The sequence below is a fragment of the Alternaria alternata genome (genome assembly GCF_001642055.1).
Source record: "Alternaria alternata strain SRC1lrK2f unplaced genomic scaffold CC77scaffold_15, whole genome shotgun sequence".
In the NCBI taxonomy this organism is placed as follows: domain Eukaryota; kingdom Fungi; phylum Ascomycota; class Dothideomycetes; order Pleosporales; family Pleosporaceae; genus Alternaria; species Alternaria alternata.
The window spans coordinates 446,672-466,884 of record NW_017306204.1 but is presented as its reverse complement, the minus strand read 5'-3'; the positions used below and the strand labels follow the sequence as shown (position 1 = coordinate 466,884).

General features: G+C 51.4%; 9 protein-coding genes and 1 non-coding gene across 10 annotated transcripts; 7 read left to right on the top strand and 3 right to left on the bottom strand.

Annotated features, from left to right (window-relative positions):
* Positions 1-485: 485 nt before the first annotated feature.
* CC77DRAFT_1010524 (hypothetical protein) lies at positions 486-1,604 on the top strand (the record flags this gene model as incomplete). Its single annotated transcript, XM_018523654.1, has 1 exon — positions 486-1,604. One exon carries the CDS (start codon positions 486-488, stop codon positions 1,602-1,604), a length of 1,119 nt encoding a protein of 372 aa, XP_018384018.1.
* A 2,692-nt stretch (positions 1,605-4,296) lies between these two features.
* CC77DRAFT_939645 (hypothetical protein) lies at positions 4,297-6,166 on the top strand (the record flags this gene model as incomplete). Its single annotated transcript, XM_018534685.1, has 2 exons — positions 4,297-5,701; positions 5,751-6,166. The coding sequence occupies 2 exons, from the start codon at positions 4,297-4,299 to the stop codon at positions 6,164-6,166; spliced, it is 1,821 nt and encodes a 606-aa protein (XP_018384017.1).
* Positions 6,167-7,688: 1,522 nt separating this feature from the next.
* CC77DRAFT_201813 (beta-lactamase/transpeptidase-like protein) lies at positions 7,689-9,797 on the top strand. The gene is made up of 2 exons (XM_018530603.1): positions 7,689-7,987; positions 8,038-9,797. Exons 1-2 carry the CDS (start codon positions 7,790-7,792, stop codon positions 9,643-9,645), a joined length of 1,806 nt encoding a protein of 601 aa, XP_018384016.1. The 5' UTR covers positions 7,689-7,789; the 3' UTR covers positions 9,646-9,797.
* Positions 9,798-9,949: 152 nt separating this feature from the next.
* On the top strand, positions 9,950-10,789 carry CC77DRAFT_1063234 (hypothetical protein; the record flags this gene model as incomplete). The annotated part of the gene is made up of 1 exon (XM_018528613.1): positions 9,950-10,789. The coding sequence occupies one exon, from the start codon at positions 9,950-9,952 to the stop codon at positions 10,787-10,789; it is 840 nt and encodes a 279-aa protein (XP_018384015.1).
* A 1,703-nt stretch (positions 10,790-12,492) lies between these two features.
* CC77DRAFT_201436 (hypothetical protein) lies at positions 12,493-14,319 on the top strand. The gene is made up of 5 exons (XM_018530598.1): positions 12,493-12,887; positions 12,933-13,003; positions 13,051-13,162; positions 13,219-13,560; positions 13,616-14,319. Exons 1-5 carry the CDS (start codon positions 12,578-12,580, stop codon positions 14,149-14,151), a joined length of 1,371 nt encoding a protein of 456 aa, XP_018384014.1. The 5' UTR covers positions 12,493-12,577; the 3' UTR covers positions 14,152-14,319.
* Positions 14,320-15,724, bottom strand: CC77DRAFT_201437 (sedoheptulose-1,7-bisphosphatase). The gene has a single exon (XM_018530599.1). The coding sequence runs from the start codon at positions 15,471-15,473 to the stop codon at positions 14,487-14,489; it is 987 nt and encodes a 328-aa protein (XP_018384013.1). The 5' UTR covers positions 15,474-15,724; the 3' UTR covers positions 14,320-14,486.
* Positions 15,725-17,376, top strand: CC77DRAFT_201495 (carbon-nitrogen hydrolase). The gene is made up of 2 exons (XM_018530601.1): positions 15,725-17,300; positions 17,353-17,376. Exon 1 carries the CDS (start codon positions 15,975-15,977, stop codon positions 17,229-17,231), a length of 1,257 nt encoding a protein of 418 aa, XP_018384012.1. The 5' UTR covers positions 15,725-15,974; the 3' UTR covers positions 17,232-17,300; positions 17,353-17,376.
* On the top strand, positions 17,263-18,279 carry CC77DRAFT_201532 (hypothetical protein). The gene has a single exon (XM_018530602.1). It carries the CDS (start codon positions 17,469-17,471, stop codon positions 17,934-17,936), a length of 468 nt encoding a protein of 155 aa, XP_018384011.1. The 5' UTR covers positions 17,263-17,468; the 3' UTR covers positions 17,937-18,279.
* A 193-nt stretch (positions 18,280-18,472) lies between these two features.
* Positions 18,473-18,556, bottom strand: CC77DRAFT_t62. Its single transcript has one exon. It is a non-coding gene; the product is annotated as a tRNA-Arg (tRNA).
* A 431-nt stretch (positions 18,557-18,987) lies between these two features.
* Positions 18,988-19,824, bottom strand: CC77DRAFT_1063230 (hypothetical protein; the record flags this gene model as incomplete). The annotated part of the gene is made up of 1 exon (XM_018528612.1): positions 18,988-19,824. One exon carries the CDS (start codon positions 19,822-19,824, stop codon positions 18,988-18,990), a length of 837 nt encoding a protein of 278 aa, XP_018384010.1.
* Between the last annotated feature and the right edge of the window lie 389 nt (positions 19,825-20,213).

The following is a 20,213-nucleotide window of genomic DNA, read 5'->3' as shown; positions in this document are numbered from 1 at the left end:
CCGGCACTTCGGACTTACATTCTGTTGGCCTGAAAGCTTGCAGCACACATGTTGCTAGACAACGGGTAGCACGTCTGCGCCACCCCAGCCCTCGGCCAGCTCAAAGGACTACCCTCCCACTCCGTGTCCCTTTGCATTCTCCGCATTGCCTTTGAAGTGGTCAACTGCGTGCCACTTCATCGATTCCCAGGAATCTACCCAGCAGAAGGAACGATTGTTGCCTAAGGGTACATAGTGTGCTTTCCCGCGTCATCGATTGGAGTACCAAGGTCACGCCTAAACCCCGTCTCGGCCCCGCATCTCCTGCTACTGGCTAAGCAAGTGGAGGATCACCACCACAATTCAGCTCCCGCATCGGTCATATCTAGGTGTCAGGCATCTCCGTCAGATTGCTGTTTCCTTACTGGTTTCGAGCCTACCACACCACTGCGGTCTGTCCATACGTAGCTAGGAGCTGCTCTCGTCAGCGCATTGTCCAAGCCGCAATGGCTCCTCTAGAAGACGAGTGGGAAACGGATGGAGACGAGGGCGAGACGCCACCTTGGGTCACTGAAATTGAAGACATCGATTCTTCTACCACTGCTCTTCCGGAAATCGTGTTGAGTATTGTCATCGAACCACTACCGTACACTGTGACGGGGTCGACTACGCCGACGAGTAGTGCATTTGAATCTGGCTTCACTGGCATCATGCCCCCCTCAGGCAGACCTCCCATGCCCAGTGTACGGCCTTTGGGATATCCGTCAGATCGTCCATGGCCGCCGTATCAACAGCCCTCTTCAACCACAGAAAGCTGGCAGACTTCCACATCAGCAACGACTGCATATGCCGACCACATGGGCAGTTCGTCACTGTGGGCGACATCGACCTCAACATCGAATTTGAACTCCGAAGCATCGCAATCACTAACCAATCCATATGGAGGAAGGCCTTCAGACTGGAACTTTTCACAAAAACATGTCAACAATGCACCAATGTATGCCGCTGCCGCGGTAATCCCAATTGTCGTCCTCGCGATCATAGGCGGGGTAGCCCTAGTCTGTTTGCGCAAGCGCAAGAGACGGAAAGCCGAAGCAATAGCAGCGCAGACTGTCGCTCAAGAAATGAAGATGCAACCACAACCGAATGTGCGACCTTACATGGCACCACCACCAGGCTCACCACCGCCGCCAGCAATCTCTGTATCACGTAGCCCGCCCAACCACCTACTACCCCCAACGTCAACATCCAGCGCATTCCAACCCATCATCCTTGGGCCTATCGGCTCAGACTCTTCAAATGGCGCTTACCTCACTGGCATCGACACATCAGATATGGTGTCCATTACCTCCAACACTCACAGGCCTGTGGACAATCCGTTCTCAGACAACAATAGTCTTACTGAGCCGCCGCCGCCGTATAGACCGCATAGTGCTGCGCCGCCTAGCTTCACAACGAACTCGAGGCATAGCAGTTTGAGAGTAGGAGATTCGCAAACGAGGCTTATTGAAGGCGATCCGTTTGGTGATCCGGATGACGATTATATTTCGGACTTGTCAGGACCGACACAAGGCAGGGATGGGACAAGTGTTGTGTCGGACCTTTCTTATCAACGGTTCACATAATCGTCGCCATGTATCATTTGCTACTTTCTTTCTCGATGTATATAATACTTGCGAGATGTATGTCTAGTATCACTTCTCGGATCGTTTCCCTTTCCTCTTTCGTCAGGCGTTTGTCACAATATCGTATCAGGACTTCGTAATAGCATCATAGTGGTCATGGAATATATGAGCGACTTTATGAAAATCTGGGAACCTGATGCGAAACACTTTGACACCACTACCTCCATCTATGACGTAACCGGCACGTAGCCCAGAGTCGCTCATCTCGGCTACGCTGGGCCTAGAGCACAAGAGGTCTCGCGAGCAGTTCCTGAGACGGCCAAACTGCTCAACAATCCCACCCAGAATCCGATCCAATAAACTTACATGCTTGATCACCGGTAGATAGCGCAAAGCCACTTCCCCATCGTTCATGGCGCTGCGCTTACTTTACGCAGCAGGTGGTAAGGCAGTTTCTTGGAGCGCTTCCCGTTAGTCTGGGTAGTTTGGGTACAATGTTACCAATGACGGGCTCAGAATCCAGGCAGACGAAGAGTTGAGTGAAGTAAAGGGCGAACGGTACCTTGCATGGAGGGTGGGCGGCACTGCGCTAGGGGTGAACGGCTATCGAGATTCAGCTCAGATGTAGAGGGGTTTACTATCTTAAATCCGGAAAGTGCTGCTATCTATGGGCTTTTTTTCTCCGCAGGTTAAATCAAGCCAGTCTAGCCATGATCCGGGCCATGATTCGCCGGGAGCGGGCTACTTTTCCAGGTTCATGGGATTTGCATGATGACGGCTAGATTAATTATTCGGCGTCGCTTGCCAGCTGGCACTGGCGAGCAGTTTTGCCTTTGTTGCTTATTCTGCGGAGGTTGCTGCCCGATTCGTGAAGGAGGAGCAAGGAGTGCAGGATGCGATGCTTGGAACATCGTGGGTAGTTGCACGCTTGTCGAGGAGGTTGCAGAGGATAGTCGCGTGGTTGGACGAGCGCTGGGCCTCTGACTGGGTCGACGGGACAAGAAAGTCGGTTTAGCGTCGGCTTCTAGGCAAGACCTCAGCGTGGACCTGTCATTTCTACCCATCTCATCCTTACGGCACGCAGCACCCCAAGCCATGGTGCAGTTCGTTCCGTGTCCGTTCGCGACTTAGCTCATCGTTATGTACTCCTGGCGGAGCCTATCACCTTATTCGCTACTAGGTGCATCGGGTGGGTGAAGCTTCGCCTGGCTGGCTGGCCTGGCTGGCTGCGGCGACGACAAAGAGCCTCTCCCATGCTTCCTCCCTGCCCTTACCACCCAATTATGACAGCCTCGCTATATCGCCCTTCACGGCCCATGCGGGCTCGGTACCTGAGCTAGACGCTGCCGACGGCTCAGGAGAGTCTGGCTAAGCAACGTCGCTCGTGCCGCAACTGCGTGTTGCTCGTGCTGCTGCGGGTCACGATCGGTACTATCAATTATTCATCTTTGCCGAACTACAACCTTTGCAACTGCAGCTTCAGTTTCCCCGGCCCCACTGCCCTGCCTAGTACGTGAAGAAACCTTTCACCGTCCTTGCTCACTGCAAAGCGTTACAGCGTGAGCAGACCGAAGCCTGCAGGACCCTCTTCACGACTGCGCTGTGCCTACACCCCCTCGTCCGGTACCTGCGTCTTCAACGTCTCACCACGCTGCCATAACCCCTGCTACTACTACTACTACTACTGCCACTACTGGATTGTACTACCCAACAGGTATCACAGCTACATCGTCTATCTGGCAGCCTTTGCCCTCTGCCGCCCGCCAACAAAGAAGTCCAAAGACGTCCCAGCCAGGGCGCCTTTGTCTTTCGATCCAACCCCCGCCGAACGCCTCCCTCGAACCCGTCGACGACGTCTTATATTACACGCTACATGGTCTGTAGGGCAGGGCATTGTGTCAGGACTTTGCGTCATTGGGTTTGCTATGAGTTTGGATCAGCACATTTATGGGTACGACTTTCTTCCACGTTCCCATGTTCGGAACATGTACACTGTCTCCGCTGGTGCAACGAGCTTCATGGTGCACTATTCCCGTCGTCGGTGGCTTCTCTGCCAGGCTATGTCGGACCAGACATGACTATCAGACAGACTATGTCCAATGAAGGTCTAGGGTTAGGCAGAGGGCAGGCAACACCGCACGGTTGTCATCTGGAGCTCGTTGCATCATCCCTTGCCATGCTTCCCATCCTGTGCCAAAGATACTTTTCTTTAGACTCCCTTCCAATCCGTTCATAGATTGCACTTTTGGTTTTCCTCATGTCTCGGCTCGCAGCTGCAAGTGCCCCAGGCTAACGTGGGTCGCGTGCTAGATCGACGGACTGGCATCTACCAAGTCCATCCTCCACACCCAAATCGGTGACGTTCCCTGACGGAAGTCTCAAAACACCCAAGACTGAGACGTTTCCTCACTCGCACTTCCTCGACGCCTGGGCCACTCCACTACCTAATGGGCAGCACACCCCTGTGCAAACGCCCTCCTTCACACTGTCGACGCCTCTAGGTCGGCCGTCGAGCTCGTATAGCCAGCCCGTCCGCACACCCGAAGACCCAGAGTTCCATGTCAACCACTTCGCTCCTCAAAATTTACCTCTTCCGCCGGTCGACGCTTCCCGAAGACTGTCGTCGTCGCCCGACCCTAATCGGCTGAGGAAGGTTGGTTCACAAGGACAGTTTGGATCACGCCCTGTCAGTATGGACTTTTCACACATGCAAACGCCACCTCCAACGAGGGACGCTTCGTCTAGGAGGAGCGTACAACAAAGTGGCGGAACTGAGGTAGCCACTCCAGCTACTGTGGTGCATAGAACGCCCAGCCAATTGCCGGAATCATCAGGCGGACTTTTCAACCAGACTCCGTATGGTTTCGCCGACTTGCAGTACACTCCGCACATGATGCAGTTTCCCAGCCATGGGCCAATGTCTGCGCCGCCTATGCCTCAATCAAAGCTGTTCTGGGATCCAGCTAACGATGGCATGCAAATGGATCTAGATGTACCGCTAGGCGTTGATCCCTTTGGTCCTACCCCACATAGGCCACAGCACGATATGAACTGGCAGGCGATGAATCAAGCTAACATGATGCAAACGCCGGCATTCCAAAGCTTTCAAGCGTCTCCCATGCCAGCGTCTTTTGCAAACACACCGTCACAGAGACAAGGTTCAAGACCTGGCTCGTTCGTGTATACGTCTGCTGGTGTTGACCCCAACATGCTGCTCAGCTTCTCGAATCCCGACATGACTTCTTCTTTTGGGAACATGCCAGATCATCCCTTTCTGGACATGTCACGGCAACCGTACGAGACACAATTGCGCGATGCACAAAACGAGAGGGAGATGGCGAAGAAGTCAAGGAGCCAGCATTCGCGCAGCAACACAGCTTCTTCAACCGGATCGGCAGAGAACGCCAAACCTGTACTGCAGCGAAGCAATACAGACGGTGGAATAATGGCAACCAAATCACTTGCGATGGATCCTCGGACATCAATTCCAGCCAATGCATCAACGATACCCCGTCGTTCATCACCGCTGAAGCGTCAAGGCGGCGGAGCGCTCAAATCGATACCGGAGCTGAGAAGACCTCGGACAAGACTCATCATCGACGAGACAGGTCGAGCTCGGACAGAGACTGTGCATGCTGGAGATGACGAAGAGACTCCCAAGAATAAGCGGCAGACATCTCAGCAAGATCTTAGACGCCAATATCCTGGGCTTTATGAGGATGATGAAAGCGAATCTGAAGACGACGAGCCGGCTCCGGTCATCAGTCGGAACTCTTCTTTCGCCATACCACAACCTGAACGCCGAGCTGCGAAACACGCTCGTGCAGATAGCGGCGGACTCGAAAGACCCGCTTCCTTCAAGATGGCACGATCCGTCTCTGCCTCAAGGGTTGCACCTGACGCTCTCTCCAAGGCCTCATTTGAGCCTCTTAGATCCACGCGGAGGTCCGCCACCGACAATAACACCACCCGTCGATTCAGCGCAATGGAACGTCCTATGTCTTCCGCTCACCCCGAGGACCACCACATGCCCGACTCCCCCGGCGACGCCCTAGGTGCCCTGAAAAAGGTCGTAGGCGCTCGCCAACAACGCATTGGTAGGATAGCCACGCGCTGATTCTACACTCTTGTTACTGACAAGTTCAGAACGTGCGTCTCAAAATACACTTCTTGCTCACAACCAGCGTTGGGCTCAAGCCTCAGCCGATATATCCAACCTGTCAACTACAAATCTACCTCATAATCACAACTACGACCCTTACTCTAACTCCTTCAACCACTCCCCATCTACCACCAACACGCCATCAACCGAGTGTAGTGCTCGGTCAAACGATAGCACACGTTGTGTTTGTGAGGGTATGGTGGAAGATGAGGGAATGCCGATGGTGCAGTGTGAGGCTTGCAACAAGTGGTTGCATCTTGGTTGTGTAGGAATGAGGGAGGAGTGGTTACCCAAGGTTTTTGTGTGTGTATTCTGCACAGGGACAGATGGGTTGGGCAGGGTAATGAGACGAGGAGGAGCTGGAGATTCGCCGTTAAAGAACAAGAGGGGTTTTAGGTGAGGTCGGTGCGTTGGAATGGAGTGTTACGCTTATGGTGGTGATGGACGGGTCGTTGTGGCTCGGATAGCTTTTCGTAATGCATTGATGTGAGGCTAGATCGAAGTGCTTGCTGTGCAAGCTTTTCGAGGGGCTGGAGTATGAGAATAATGACATGTATGATGTTGAGATGACATACTTTTCTGGTATCTGACATGACGGGAGTTTGTTGAATTGTACACTATACGCCTTTACTACATCATGTATGCCAGGTGCACAGCATTCATATAGGCTTTGAGGACCTCGGGTAGCGTACGGGTGGTGAGCTTTTCCGACCACTTCAGCTTCTGCAACTTACGGTCCTAGATAGGCCTCATTATCTGCTGGTACTTAAAGTAGTAGAAACATCTTGAATCGTTGTAGTTGAAAGTTCCTGTATCATCCCATCACGGAACTAGTGGTTGATGAAGACACGTCTCGGAAGCATGTAACGTGTACAGTTTCTTCCCTTTGGAAGTCTTCACGCCATGTGACAAAATAGTGGTCTCCAATAATAGACATTCTTGATACCTCTTGCTCCCTTACAGTGCCATCACCAAGAGTAGCGGTAAAGCTCATCATGACAATCACTTTGTGAGCTTAGAGGTTAATTGAGCATGACGACTACTTTAATAGAACCGCAATGTTGCCTATGTCCATGTCAACGAGATCGGATATACATATATGACCATCATGGGCATTTTACTGTTTCGTTAACACAAAATTGGACTACGGATATGCGCAACTTCAGATTTATTTCTGTCGGGATGTGACTACCTAGGCATCTCCAGCGTCATACAAGCTATCTATAGGATCATCTTGTTGTCTTTTGGACCTCTCGTTTAGTTCGCGAAACGTGAGCGCTTTCTCCTGGTGCTCTCATGATCCGCCATTTTCGGACCTGTCGGTGTGACGTTCCTTTTGTCACTTCGCTGTGAATTTGAATGTATAGGCCAGGTTAGAACCTACAATACTACGAAGTCAGAGCAGAAGTTATATCAATAGCTCGCATGCATTGATCACTGCTACAGATAGGGGGCAAGTGATAGAAGTCGCCGACACATGTAAGGCTGATGATCCTTCGCGATAGGCGTAAACTGGGGTGAGGATTGACACGGTAGCCCCACTCTTGGCTTAACCTTCGTACTTCATACACCCAGTCTCATCCCTTCCATTCTCGGTCCGTCTCGTCTTCATTTCGGCAATTAAGCAATTACCAGATGCTTCAACTCTCAAAGGTCACACCGCGCTTGCCGTTCCGCAATTGCTTAATCCATTATGTCGATTACCTATGGTACTTGGGTAAAGTGGGAGGCTGCAAAAACACTAACAGGTTCATGCTTTATCTGCAGCAGCTGTTGCTGCATACTGATTTAGCTCCGATAGGCAGGTGTCTCTTTTTGTAGAAGCACAAGCACATGATTGGCTTGATGCGTCCTCTCTGCCATCTCGGCGTACGACGCGTCTCTTTGATCACTTCGGCGGTACCTGATCGTCCGCATCTACGTTGCACTTCTGGAATGTACAAATACCCCATCGACCCAACAATGCGCACCCGCCTCAAGGCCTGGCTTCTGCGGATCGACCTCAACAACAGTGCCAGTTGCCATGAAGACGATTCTCGTACTTGCGGCATACCTGCTTGCCCGTGGAACGTGCGCGTGCGTTCCCGACTTTGCGGACAAGATACTGTCTGATCCGCTTATACTCCAACATCCGGCAGTGATTGCTGCATTCAAACAAGTGCAGCAGAATCTCTCGTCGCTATACATTGACACTACCCGTGATGGACTCAGCTTCGCCGTCGTATGTACTAGGTTAGCTATACCAAAAGATAGGTTGCTCACATACGAAAGGTTCATGCGTCAAGCCCAGAGCCAGCCTACACGTTCAACAACGGAACGCTGAAGTTCAATGAGACTGATCTCGCCCCCGCTGGAGCGAATGAAGTGACCAGCGATTCTATCTTCCGCTTGATTTCCGTTTCGAAAAACGTCGCAATGGCATCCGCTCTAGTTATCGAGAACCAACTGAGACGAAATTCATCTTCGTCCTCATCGCTCCTTACCATTGACACGCCCATTCGTCAACTACTTCCCTCGTTCGCTCTGCCAGAGAATGACTGGAACAATGGCGGCAGTGAGATAACACTCCGTATGCTTGCAAGTCATACAGCAGGAATCCCGAGAGAAAGCTATAGTACTGGCTTCAACATGATTCTCAGTACCGGTAAAGCGGATGCGCCTACTATTGGATCGGCCTGGGCAGGCGAAAGCGCGCAGAATGTTATCGACGGAATCGCGACAAGGAATTTGATGTTCGCACCAGGACAGAGAGCTGCTTACTCCAATGCTGGACTGGGACTTCTGGGTGCCGCTGTCGCCGCTTACTACAATAATGTGACTTCTTCCTCTCTGACCTGGTCCGAGCTTGCGACTCAAGAACTGCTGTTGAGCCTGAATATGACGCATAGCTTTTTTGGAACCATTCCACAAGATCACCACCCAGATGTGGGTATCCCAGGCGGTGACAACTGGGCCGATCTGATCATAGGCGAGGGCTATGATCCAGCAGCCGGCATGTGGAGCTCCGCAAACGACCTCGCCAGTTATCTATATAATCTATGGCTTACTCCCGAACCCACGCTTATTACGCTGTTCCAGCGTCGCCAAGTCATGAAACCAAGTGTCATCCTTCCAGACGGCAAACAGCAAAGCGGCCCAGGATGGGAGATCGAGATCTTGTCGTTGCCGACGAGTGAAAATGCCAGTCTGGCAGAAGAAAGTAAAAAGACATACAGCATCTTCGGAAAGTCTGGTGACGGTGGAGGCTGGCATAGCTGGATTGACAATATACCAAACCTTGGATATGGTATTATCGTGTTAGCGCAGCAATCTGGCCTGGCGGAATATACAGGAATATCGACGAGCATGATCAGGGCAGCTATGCATGACATCCTTGCGCCTGCGTTTGCGGAAGCGTTGAGCGAGAGAACAAAGGAGCGATACGCAGGGTTCTATAATGCTGGCGAAGACACTGGACTAATCACTGATCAAGTTGGCGCTGCTCTCTCAAACTCCTCCTCAACGTATGCAGATCTCGTGGTTCAAGACCAGATCCTATACCTCCGCTCCTTGATTGTGAACGGTTCATCGGCGCTTGAGGCTATAGACCGTCTGTCCTGGACTGCCGATGCACAGCCACGCTACTTCTCCACCCCCCAGGGTGTTGTTTTAGAGCCGGCTGAAGGCGTAGGCGAGGCAAATGAATTTGGACCTGGAGCGCAGGTTTGGAGGATGATCTTTCCAGGACTAGAGACTTGCGATTGGTTTGACTTCGACGGCTATCAAGACAACAATGGATGGCCTGTGAGCAAGGTCGTCCTACTTGAGACAAATGCGGGAGTTGAGTTGCATTACCCGCCATTCGACATTGTGGTGAGTCGGATGAGGATACACAAGTAGAAGGCCTCGCCGACATGTCCTGCGGGTACCTGGCTGCGAGTCGGTGCAAGGATGAGGCCCTGTCATTAAGTTAGTTATCCGCTTTCGGCATAGTGCTTGTTGTCACGCGAGGATCCGATCCGTCTTATCGTCTAATGTCTCCCTCGAACACCACTCAACGTCTAGATCAACAACTTCCACTGTTAGCATACAACACCAATCACCGCCTCATGAGTTTTTTCAATGCAAGAATTCAAAATCAACCCCATACATTTGACTGCCCTCTACACACAACCCAGCTCCACAAACTGACAGGCCTATCGACATGGATACTCATACCGCCCACGCTCGTGCTATTATCGACAATTTCCACAGAAATGTAGCTGAAGCAGAAAGACAACAGCGCCAGCTCCAGACTAGAGAGAGTGAGCAGGAATTCTACGACATGTACAGTCCATGTAACCCTTCGTCGACTTTTCACGATCTTCAGTGTGGCCATCGGATTCAGACTGAGTACACTGCAAGCTGTGGCGTGACCTGTGTGCATCCCATGCAAGGCCAGCCGTTCGCATGCCCGAGTTGTCTGATTGATGTAGTACGTGCGGAAGTAGCCCTAGACAGTCTTACTCTTGGATCCAGTAATGACACTCCCATGGAGGGTATCGAGTCGATTGAGGACAGAATACAGCACTTCGCCAACAAGTACGTCGCGGCAATGTTGAGGAAGGATTACCGGGGATGTAAAGCAGCTTCCAAAATCGACGAACCTCGCATGCAGTTCTTCGACCAATTCATGCGACAAGATGGCTTTGGAGGAGTGGAAGATGCGCCTTCTGATGAAAAGATAACGAAGCCTCGAAAACGTCCCGGTACGGCGGTCCATAAGAACCTAGCCAAGGTGAATAAGCCATATCGAAAGCAACCCGGCAGATGGGATTATCGTGATCCGACATCAAACGATGGAGTCTCTAAAGCCGTGTTACGCAAGATTCCGGGTGACGATGAGGCAGAGGACACAGATATAAGCCAAGGAATAGTAGGCGACGCTATAGGAGTAGGGCGTTCAGAACAGTCCGCTGACGCTGGTGTCGATCTTGTTCCGCAGAAAGAAGCAACCGAGGCTGTACGAAAGGCCATGGAGGCGTTCGCCTTACTTTCGACCTAGTGAACAACCAGCACACATATGTCGTTCATAATATAGCCACAAGAGAACCACGACCATGCTGTGAGCCATGCCGCATACCAGCGAACTATCATCTTAAGGTAGTCATTACTGTGTGATGTCGCGCGTTGTTGCCGGAAGTGCATCAGCTAGAGAACGCATCAACGCTGGGGAAAACTCAGAAGCCTCCATAGATGCTATGTCGAAAAGGGGCGCGAGCAAGATATGGCAAGCCGAAGTAAAATCTGCGTCCTTGTCTGGGCGTACAGGCCTATGCGCCGTGATGATGTCAGTTTTGGTCAATACCTAGGTAGATTCAATCCATTCCCACAATCTTCAATACATCGCTCAATCATAACCAACACGCACGTCCATCCATCTTTCCGAACCTTACAGCAGATACCGACTCTTTACTATGATCTGTCGCCGAGTTTGCGCGGGTCACTTCTCGTCACGAGCACATACCAGTCGCGTAGCTGCAGATCCCTAAAAATTGAGTTTTGACATGGTAAGTCCCACAGGAAGCGCAACCTTATAGATAAGGTGCAAAACTTCCCGGGTTAAGACGACATAGCAGCAGCCGTTCGTTGGTCTCTGTAGGGCCTTTTGTGGGGCCTAGTAGGTTTGAAGTGTTGCTATCGAGACATCAAGTAGCCTTGGCCTGGGTCTACCACGAGTAAGTGGTAGTAGCCCTCATAGGGCGACTGAGTCTTTTGGTGCCTATGCCAATTGGAAATATTGCGATCTCAGATTTTTCGTCTATTGCGAAAATCTCGCCTGATGTGGTTGTGCATCATACTGTCTATTCGATGGAGCTTCCCATGGTTGCAAATCCCCTTCATGATCGCCAGGGTCTTGCCTCAATACTGGGGTGTCAATCCACTTCAGCCCACGTGCACTCGACACGCCAACACTGAACATGAATACGTTCAAATCCAAACGTGCAGTGTGGGTCATTGATGATTCGATGCAGCATTTGAAACACAGTCGCGTTGAATGCCCTTTGCCATCAACGCGAAACCGAAGTCAGGGTCATCCGCGACGAACGACTACCAGCCGTTATTCAGTGGAGTCGTTGCAGATCGGCAGACACGGGAAGTATTGAAAGCTTCTAGCTCGACTAGGTGGCATCGGCAATCCTACCCCAAGAGTCGCTTCTCAAGCCCCCCATACGCTCGCGTGGATCATTTACCGTTATAGCGGGTCGTGTACATTCCCAAACACCTGCGACAGCGACACTAACAAGCTTTCATGTTACACATGCCACGTGTGCGATCGATGCTTTCCGCACTCATGAAGATCGATGGTTAGCGCCGAGCAGTGCACGACGCTCCGCGGTCGAACGTAGGCATCAAGTACATTCCTTGATGTGCACCTTCGGGATTCTACAGCACAATTGCGCGGTCTACACACAGGAGTGTTACGACGTGGTGAGCACTTCGAAGCTGACCGTACATGGCTCAACCCTTCAGCGCACCCGATGTTCACCGCAACTGCTGTGGATGCCTCAACAGACGAAACCTAATTATGGCTGCAATCGGCGAAATCGTCAATGTACGCCATACATGCTTAGGTGCAGCGGCAGCGTGGCGTGAGTTTCTCCCCTGGTGTTTGGACTAGAGGTGTGCGGGAAGACCTGGTCCCCACTTACCACTAGCACGATCAGGTCTTGGGCCTCTCTCTGACTGGCGTATACATGTGCCTCATATCCCGGTGGCTCTCTCTGTTTGCGGTGGCCGTTCCTTACCTCACTCATCCTGACAGCCGTACCTGACAGCCGTATCTGGCACCATGGCGGTATACCCTAATATGGACGTGAACGTTTTGGGATCACATGCCAGCCGGCTTGTTGCTCGAGCTGGTGGTCTACACCCTCCACCAGAAGTTCTCCTCAGTTGGCCCAAACCAAATTATGTCGACCCAGAAGAAAGAGGTTGGGGGACACCGATCGTGCTCATGGTGTTCTTGGGTATATCCTTCCTCGTATACTGCGCGCGGATGTGGGCAAGACTGGCTATATCAAAGAACACTGGACTAGACGATATACTGGTGAGCATAGCAATCCTGCCGCTATTTGGTTTGACTATTTCCACTGTACTCGGTAAGCATTACCTCACCTCCACATTAATATTACTGACTGGCAAAGGCATTCGCATCTATGGCTTTCAATGGCACGTCTGGGACCAGACAAGGGAGACCTTAGTCACGACACGAGAAGTAGGCTTGTATGTTCTGCTGTATCTGAAGGTATGCTGACGTATCAGATCGCCATGGCAATCGAACTCAACTACATGTTATCGACAACGTTGGTCAAGGTATCAATCCTCTGCTTTTACCGCCGTATCGGCGATCGTCTCACAAACCAGTTCATCTACTGTAAGTGAACACAAGCAACCGACATGGTATACTCAAGTACTGACATGTCACCACAGGGGTCTATGGTACCATCGTTTTCTGCATCGTCTACGGAATCGTCTTTACCTTCGCCATCGTCTTCACATGTACACCAGTAGTGGGATTCTTCCGCCTCTTCGACATCGCCTGGAGACTGCAGAACGAATTGACATGCCGCAACGAGGGTGCCCTGATTGTCGCATGCGCAGCTATCTCGTCCGTACAAGATTTCATCATCTGCATGCTACCAATACTTTTGATTTGGAACCTGAAGATTGGCAAGCGTCAGAAAATGGGGTTGTGCGCCATCTTTGGCTTGGGAATGATAACATGTATCTGTGGTATTCTGCGCACGTTCTACGCCACAAAGCTTTACTACTGTAAGATCGTCACTCCATCCCAAGATAAAACAAGAAAAACTAATTGATCAACCAGTCACCTACGATATCACCTGGACAGCATACTCTGGTTGGGTTTGGACAACACTCGAAGCCCAACTAGCTGTCATCTGCGCCTCAGTTCCCTCACTCAAGGTCTTCTTCATCCGCTACTTTGGCACAGATACCACAAGGGCTGGATACTCTCAGACCGGCACACCAAGCAAGTCCTTTGGCCCGTCGTCAAAAACAAGGTCCGTTGGATTTGACGCGAAAATATCCCAGCACTCAGCGCAGCGTTCGCAATGCACTGCTGGTTCGATTCGCGACGACGTCCCGCTGGAGGGCATTCATATCAATCATAAGTTGGATGTCAAGGTAGAAGAAAGGGATGATTGTAGTCAAGTCAGCTTCGCCAGTACGAAGGCCCTCACCGCTTTACCAATGCCGACGCAGCCAGGGTGGCGAGGAAGGGCAGATTGGGTCGATGGCTGCAGGACAGTCTGCGCGGCGCTCCGTCCTGGTAGCAGAGGCACGTCAGGGAGTCGCAGCCGGACTCGTGAGGGTGACGTCGAGGCTGGCAGCGCATTCTGAACATGACCTAGACGCCCAGCAATCACACACCCGCTACGATAAATAATACAGGGGCCCATAGCCAGAGGCTTGTATGTTTGTTGTGCCTCGTTCTGGATTTTTGCATTTACGCGGTTTAGATTTCCACATCTCCTCTTTTCTTTAACATGGATCGCACAGGATATATACCCATTCTTTTTTATACGGCGCTGGCGGCATCATTGAACGACTAGAAGCACTTTGGTATATAGATATCGAATTATGTTCGAGCATTTTTGTCTAAAGACACTATTTACAATCACTACACTCTTGGCTATCTTCTCATACGATCATTCCACATGAGTAATGCTGGTATTCTACTCCAACAACGCCTTCCTTACAGCCTCAACCTCGTCCTTGTTCCCACAAATCAAGCCACCCCTCTCATCCGTGTCCTCAACTGGCGTCTCCAACACCCTCTTCCCCGTTGCAGAATCCAAAGCCGCACCGCCGGCACACTCCATGATTAGCGCAATGGGTGCCAACTCGTAAAGTCGCCTTAGCTTAGCTTTACTCTGTGCTGTCACCGGAGATACATAAACACCATGGCCTTTAACCAACGCATGCACAACATCCGGAACAAGCCCACCACTATACCGCAAAGTGTATTTTTGGGTAATATAACGGTTGATGAGATTGAGGTACCGTTGGTCTTCGGCCGCTGCGCGCATATTTGCAGGAGCAAAATACCGGGTTTTCACTTCAGAGGCTTGCGCCAATTTGACTTCTGGACGAATGACTTGCATAGTTCCGTCGTCTGCGTATCCGACTTCAAAACACGATCCCTCAGTACCTGGTAGACGGATGGCGACAACAGCGGTTGTACGTGGGCCCAGCACACCCAGTATAGAAGCGATTTGTTTATCATTAGGGGACTGGTGAAGAGCTGAGGCACCTTCCCAGACTCCAATGATGGTGCCTACACTCCAGTTTGGCGCGATGATTGAGGAGCCGTCCAAGGGGTCGAAACCTAGTGTATAGACTTCTGTTCCTTGATTTTCGCTTCTGCTAGTGGACTCTGAAGATTTCTCGACGGGATCTTCCTCGCTAGATGCTGTGACTATGGAAGGACAGGAGGAGATGGTTTTGCGGATTGCTTCTTCAGCTAGGACGTCCACATTGAGTTGGTCGTCGCCGAAGGCGTTGGCGGTACCGACTTGAGTTACCGAGGGGGAAGTACGAAGGTGGCCTGCTATGGTGTGGATTGAAGCGAGGAGCTGAGGTAAGACGGAGTCGCGAAGTTGGGGATAAGATGATGGGACGAGGGAGTTGAGATGCGTTCGAAGATCTGTTGATTGCGCCATGTTGGACGGGTGTTCGGCTATCGTGTTTTGGGAGATGTGTATTTTTCAGATGATGGGAAGGATGATTTATTGTCGCACGTGAAGTTCTATCAGGAGAAAAGAAATCCTCGTCTGCTAGTGCTTCTCTGACTGTGACGTCGTGGTGTGGAGTTGCGGAAGCTCCGTCCCTGCAGAGCTCCACAAGCATCCACATAAACACTGATTGTCTTCTCGGCCCTACCCGCGTCTTCCCTCAATCTACGACACTGGATACATCAGCCACATTACACGTGATACCTGGTAGGAATGACTCCACAGATGTTGAAGATGCCGTTTGGCTATTCAAGGTTATTCAAGGTGGGGGTCAGAGCGGGGTAGCTTTGGGAGCTTAGCTCCCTGGTGTGTAGTCATCACGACAAGCTTCAAACACTCATACATCGTGTCTTTTTTCCCTTCTTTTTTCCTTGGAGTTTACTTGATCTTCGATCGCGCACTGATCTACGCGTCATTTCCATTCTCACAATGCCACAAACGCTCAAGATCGCGTCCGCGCAAGCACGCACCCTCTCCACAACCGCCGAGACCCTCGTCGCCCTCGAAGCCACCACAAAGCGGGCCGCCTCCCAAGGCATCGATGTCCTCCTGTTTCCCGAAGCATACTTGGGCGGATATCCTCGTACTTGCTCTTTTGGCGCTGCGGTTGGTGCTCGCGCACCCGAAGGTCGCGAGCAGTTCCTTCACTATTTCCACGATGCTGTCGATATGGGCGACACACCGAGCGGCGCTGGGCAAGATTGGCTAGACCGGAAGCTCGAACTGCCAAAAGGGAAGGAATACAGGGGTGACGGGACAAGAGAGGAGTTAGAAAGGATAGCGAAAGAGACCGGTGTCTTTGTTGTCACTGGAATAGTGGAAAAGTCGGGTGGCACACTTTACTGTGGGGTTGTGTTTGTAGACCCAAAGATGGGGATATTGGGGAAGAGAAGGAAGGTCATGCCCACCGGTAGCGAGCGGCTGATCTGGGGCTTTGGAAGTGCGAGTACGCTGAGGGCAGTGACAACAGAGATCAAAGGTGTCAAGCTGTGCATGGGATCAGCGATATGTTGGGAGAACTACATGCCGCTGCTGAGACAAAGCTTGTATAGCCAAAACGTGAATCTGTGGTTTGCACCGACAGCGGATGCGCGCGACGCCTGGGCGTCGCTGATGCGGACCGTAGGCTGCGAAGGCCGATGCTTCGTCGTAAGTGCAAACCAATGCGTCAAGAAGAAACATCTCCCGGAGTGGATTTCAGGCCAGGCGCAGTCGCAGAGCAATGGGGACGGAACTGGAGTTGGCAGGAGGATATCACAACAGGGCAGTGGGGCCGCTGGTAGACGGCGAAGTACCATCACAAAGACACAAGAGGGCCACGAGATTTATCTGCCAATCCCGGAAGGCCAAGCGTCAGCCACGAACGGTGACTCTTCAGCGATCGACTCTTCATCGGTTACAGATGATCCACTTAGTCCCAAGCAGCAGCCCTTTGCGCAACCCCAAGCATCGTCCACAGACGGAGAAGAGTTTGTTTCTCGCGGCGGCTCTATGATTGTATCACCGCTAGGCGACGTGCTTGCTGGACCGTTGTGGGAGGAAGAAGATGAGCTGCTCGTTGCAGAAGTCGACTTCGAAGATTGTGAGCGTGGCAGACTCGACATGGACGTTGCAGGAAGCTACTCGCGCATGGACAGCTTCAAGCTTAGCGTCGAGGGTCTTGATTTGAACCCGCCTCCGATGTAGGCATTGTGAAACTCGACAATGAATCTTTCGCAGAGCTGGACTATTGGTTTATGTTTGCATCGTCGCTTTGTATGTACGCTTTGACCGCGACTTGCGCAAAACTCACTGTGCAATTGATCAGCCAGTACCTGCGAGGATTTAACCAATCCAATGCTCCTCAACGATCTGTCACCGCACATAATCTATCGCACGATAAAGCAATTAGTCTGACTACCTGCGGCCAACGTCAACGACATAATGGCTCCTCATTTCATCACGAAACACATCATGCCATGTTCTGGGACTCCAGTCCACAAACTAACCTGCACTCACACCATCCACGCTTCCTTTCTGCAACCAAACTCCTCCTCAAAATGTGCCCCTAACTGCGCTGCTGTTGATCTTTCCACCACCGCCGAACCCTCGTTTCTCTGTCCCACATGCTACGAGTCCACCCTCCGCGACGAATATCAAGAGTTTGTGAAGCGCTGCAAGAAAAAGGCCAAGGAAGGTGGGTGCAACATAGAGATCTTTGTGTGTGAGCTTAAGGAAGATTGCGATCATGGAAATTTGGTAGGGAAGGAGTGGATGAAGGAGGTTCATACCTGGTGTACTGTTTTCCTGGGTCACAAGAGTTTCGAGAAATTGGTGAAGGAGAGTTACAGACGGAAGGTGGAGATGGAGAAAATGAGGGATTGCAAGGCTGTAGATGGGGGGTTTGAGTAAGAAGTAGAGGTATCTGCTGCATGCTGATGAAGGGAGTGCTTAATCAGGGTTTGTTGATGTCGGGACGGGGTGTCTGGGATGATCTTCAAAGTCGTACGAGACACCATTGCCTTCACCATACTGAGTGAGGATAAGGTGCTTCAACACATCGAAAAAGTGATAGTACAGTGCGCCCGTAGCCTGCAAGCTACTATATTGCGTGAGTGCCTGATGCGCAGCCAACTGCTAGATACCTCCTCGCGCTGCAATGTCAGGAGACCCATAGCTTCGGAGACAGTTGAAGCAATATGACCACACCATGAACATTTCCATACACCTAAAATAGACGGGAGACTTCTGTGATATCTGAGTGATAGTTGAGCTCGCATTTTAAGGTGCGGAGCGGATAAGAAGGCCGTGATCGCAATGAGTGAGTGCTACGTAATCAACCAAAAATTTGACATGGGACAAGCCCACAAGACATCCCAACAGTGAGGATAGCTGTAGTGACAGAAACAAAGGCAAAAAAGAAAGAAGACTTGTCAAAGGAAGTATGCCGAAGCCCAAGGGGCTCGAACCCTCAACCTTTGGTGAACAGGCACAAGCCGAAAACCAACGCGCTACCATTGCGCCAAGGCTCCAGGTAGGAGGATTGATGAAAATTTTTGAAGTTGGATAATTTATGTCCCAATAGCCCACAAACTACGATGTCTCTGTTCCCTATGTGCGGAGGTTACCTGGTCGTCAAAGTATGGCGCACCAAGGTCTGCAGTCTTCGGTGCTTTGACACATCAGCATGCCCCACATGCAACCACAAACTTCAAGCTATTGTCAATCAGGTGCGCAGCGAGGGGCCGTTCACAATCCGGGCCGGGAGACATGACCGTTATGTATTACAATGTTGCGGCTCCAGTCGTGGAAGAAGATCATGCGTGAATTGTTGGTACACAGAAGTCTTAGATCAACGCTTCCGCACAAGCAAAGTTACCATACGCCAGATTTATGCAATCGCTAATAAACAAGACATAGTGCATGCGCCCAACTAACGCTCAAGTAACAAGCACTGACAGCCTTAATTCCGCGGCTTCCTCCATAGCTCCTCCGGGTCCAGTTGCCGTCCTGGCGACACGCCATTATTCGGCTGCGATCCGGAGTATTCGATACCACAAGCGCCTCGGTCTAAAGCAAGCGTGTTCAGGTCCCAATGAAGTTGTTCCTCAGGGTCTGTCGCTAAGCTCGTACGCGTACGTCCTTGTGGCTGGTACGACGCTTGCTCGACATTCGAGTTATTGGACGCCATCAGCGAAAGTGACAGAGAGTCGAGCTCAGTTGCAAATTCCATCTCTTCTTTGCTAGCTTCTAGTGCAGAGCAAATATTACTCGGCCGAGTCTTGGATTTGAGCTCCAGCTCATATACGCGCTGGTCACGCGAGAATTCTGCTTCGAGCTGTCGGTGCTCAGCATACCACTGCTCATACTGCTCCTTACTCATCTGCTCCATAGGTGGATAAGTCGCGTTGTGTTGCGTCTGTCGCTCTTCCCAGATCTTTGCTGCTTCTGCTTGAATGCATTCGTTGCAAACGAAGGGTGCATCCACTGTATTACCATACGGTTCGATGCAGTTTGCGCCACAATCCTCGACTAGGTCTGTACGAATGCGATGTGAACAGAGAAGCTGATGGTACAGACGACCTTGACATGGCGCGAATCGCTTGGAACGAATGTTGTTAAATGAGGAAACAGGTATTTGCTGCGATGTCGACGAAGATGCGAAAGCTGAGTTGGTACCTTCGTCGGGAGTGCTAGTCCAGCCCCATCTACACGCCATGACGAGGTTTGCGTGAGACATGGTATCGTCGGAGACTGTGGACGTTGGCATAGTCCGAAACGCACTGTTCGAGAAATCCATGACGAGGTTGTGGATCAAGTTCGCAGTGGGAATTGCGGGTGATGTGCGGGTGGCGTCAGCTGACTACGCGTGGTTGCCTTGAGTGGTGGCGGCTATGAATACTGTCGATGTGTCCAAAGAATGGAATAGTCGATGGTATGGACGGTGCAACGCGACAATGATCAAGGACCGAGTTGAGTAATCGGCGTTGTTCGTTCGACGGCGTGAAGGTGCATCGTATGTGCACAGGGCGCTCCAGTGGTGTGACGCTAGCTATCGCAAGGCGCTCAATCTACAGTCAGTCGACAGTGAGAGTATATTTAGTGACTTCAGTGAAGCGGGCCGATAGTAATGGGTCGCACGAGTGTGCACTTGAATCCTTGATAGATGATGTGCTGCCGGGGCCTGAT

What these genes read in the sequence shown, in the direction of transcription:
- CC77DRAFT_201813 (XM_018530603.1), top strand. Translation starts at nt 7,790, where the DNA reads ATGAAGACGATTCTCGTACTTGCGGCATACCTGCTTGCCCGTGGAACG. An exon ending in ATGGACTCAGCTTCGCCGTC is followed by an intron (nt 7,988 to 8,037) that starts GTATGTACTAGG and finishes CACATACGAAAG; the next exon opens with GTTCATGCGTCAAGCCCAGA.
- CC77DRAFT_201436 (XM_018530598.1), top strand. Translation starts at nt 12,578, where the DNA reads ATGGCGGTATACCCTAATATGGACGTGAACGTTTTGGGATCACATGCC. An exon ending in CACAAACCAGTTCATCTACT is followed by an intron (nt 13,163 to 13,218) that starts GTAAGTGAACAC and finishes ATGTCACCACAG; the next exon opens with GGGTCTATGGTACCATCGTT. An exon ending in CGCCACAAAGCTTTACTACT is followed by an intron (nt 13,561 to 13,615) that starts GTAAGATCGTCA and finishes TTGATCAACCAG; the next exon opens with TCACCTACGATATCACCTGG.
- CC77DRAFT_201437 (XM_018530599.1), bottom strand. Translation starts at nt 15,473, where the DNA reads ATGGCGCAATCAACAGATCTTCGAACGCATCTCAACTCCCTCGTCCCA.
- CC77DRAFT_201495 (XM_018530601.1), top strand. Translation starts at nt 15,975, where the DNA reads ATGCCACAAACGCTCAAGATCGCGTCCGCGCAAGCACGCACCCTCTCC.
- CC77DRAFT_201532 (XM_018530602.1), top strand. Translation starts at nt 17,469, where the DNA reads ATGGCTCCTCATTTCATCACGAAACACATCATGCCATGTTCTGGGACT.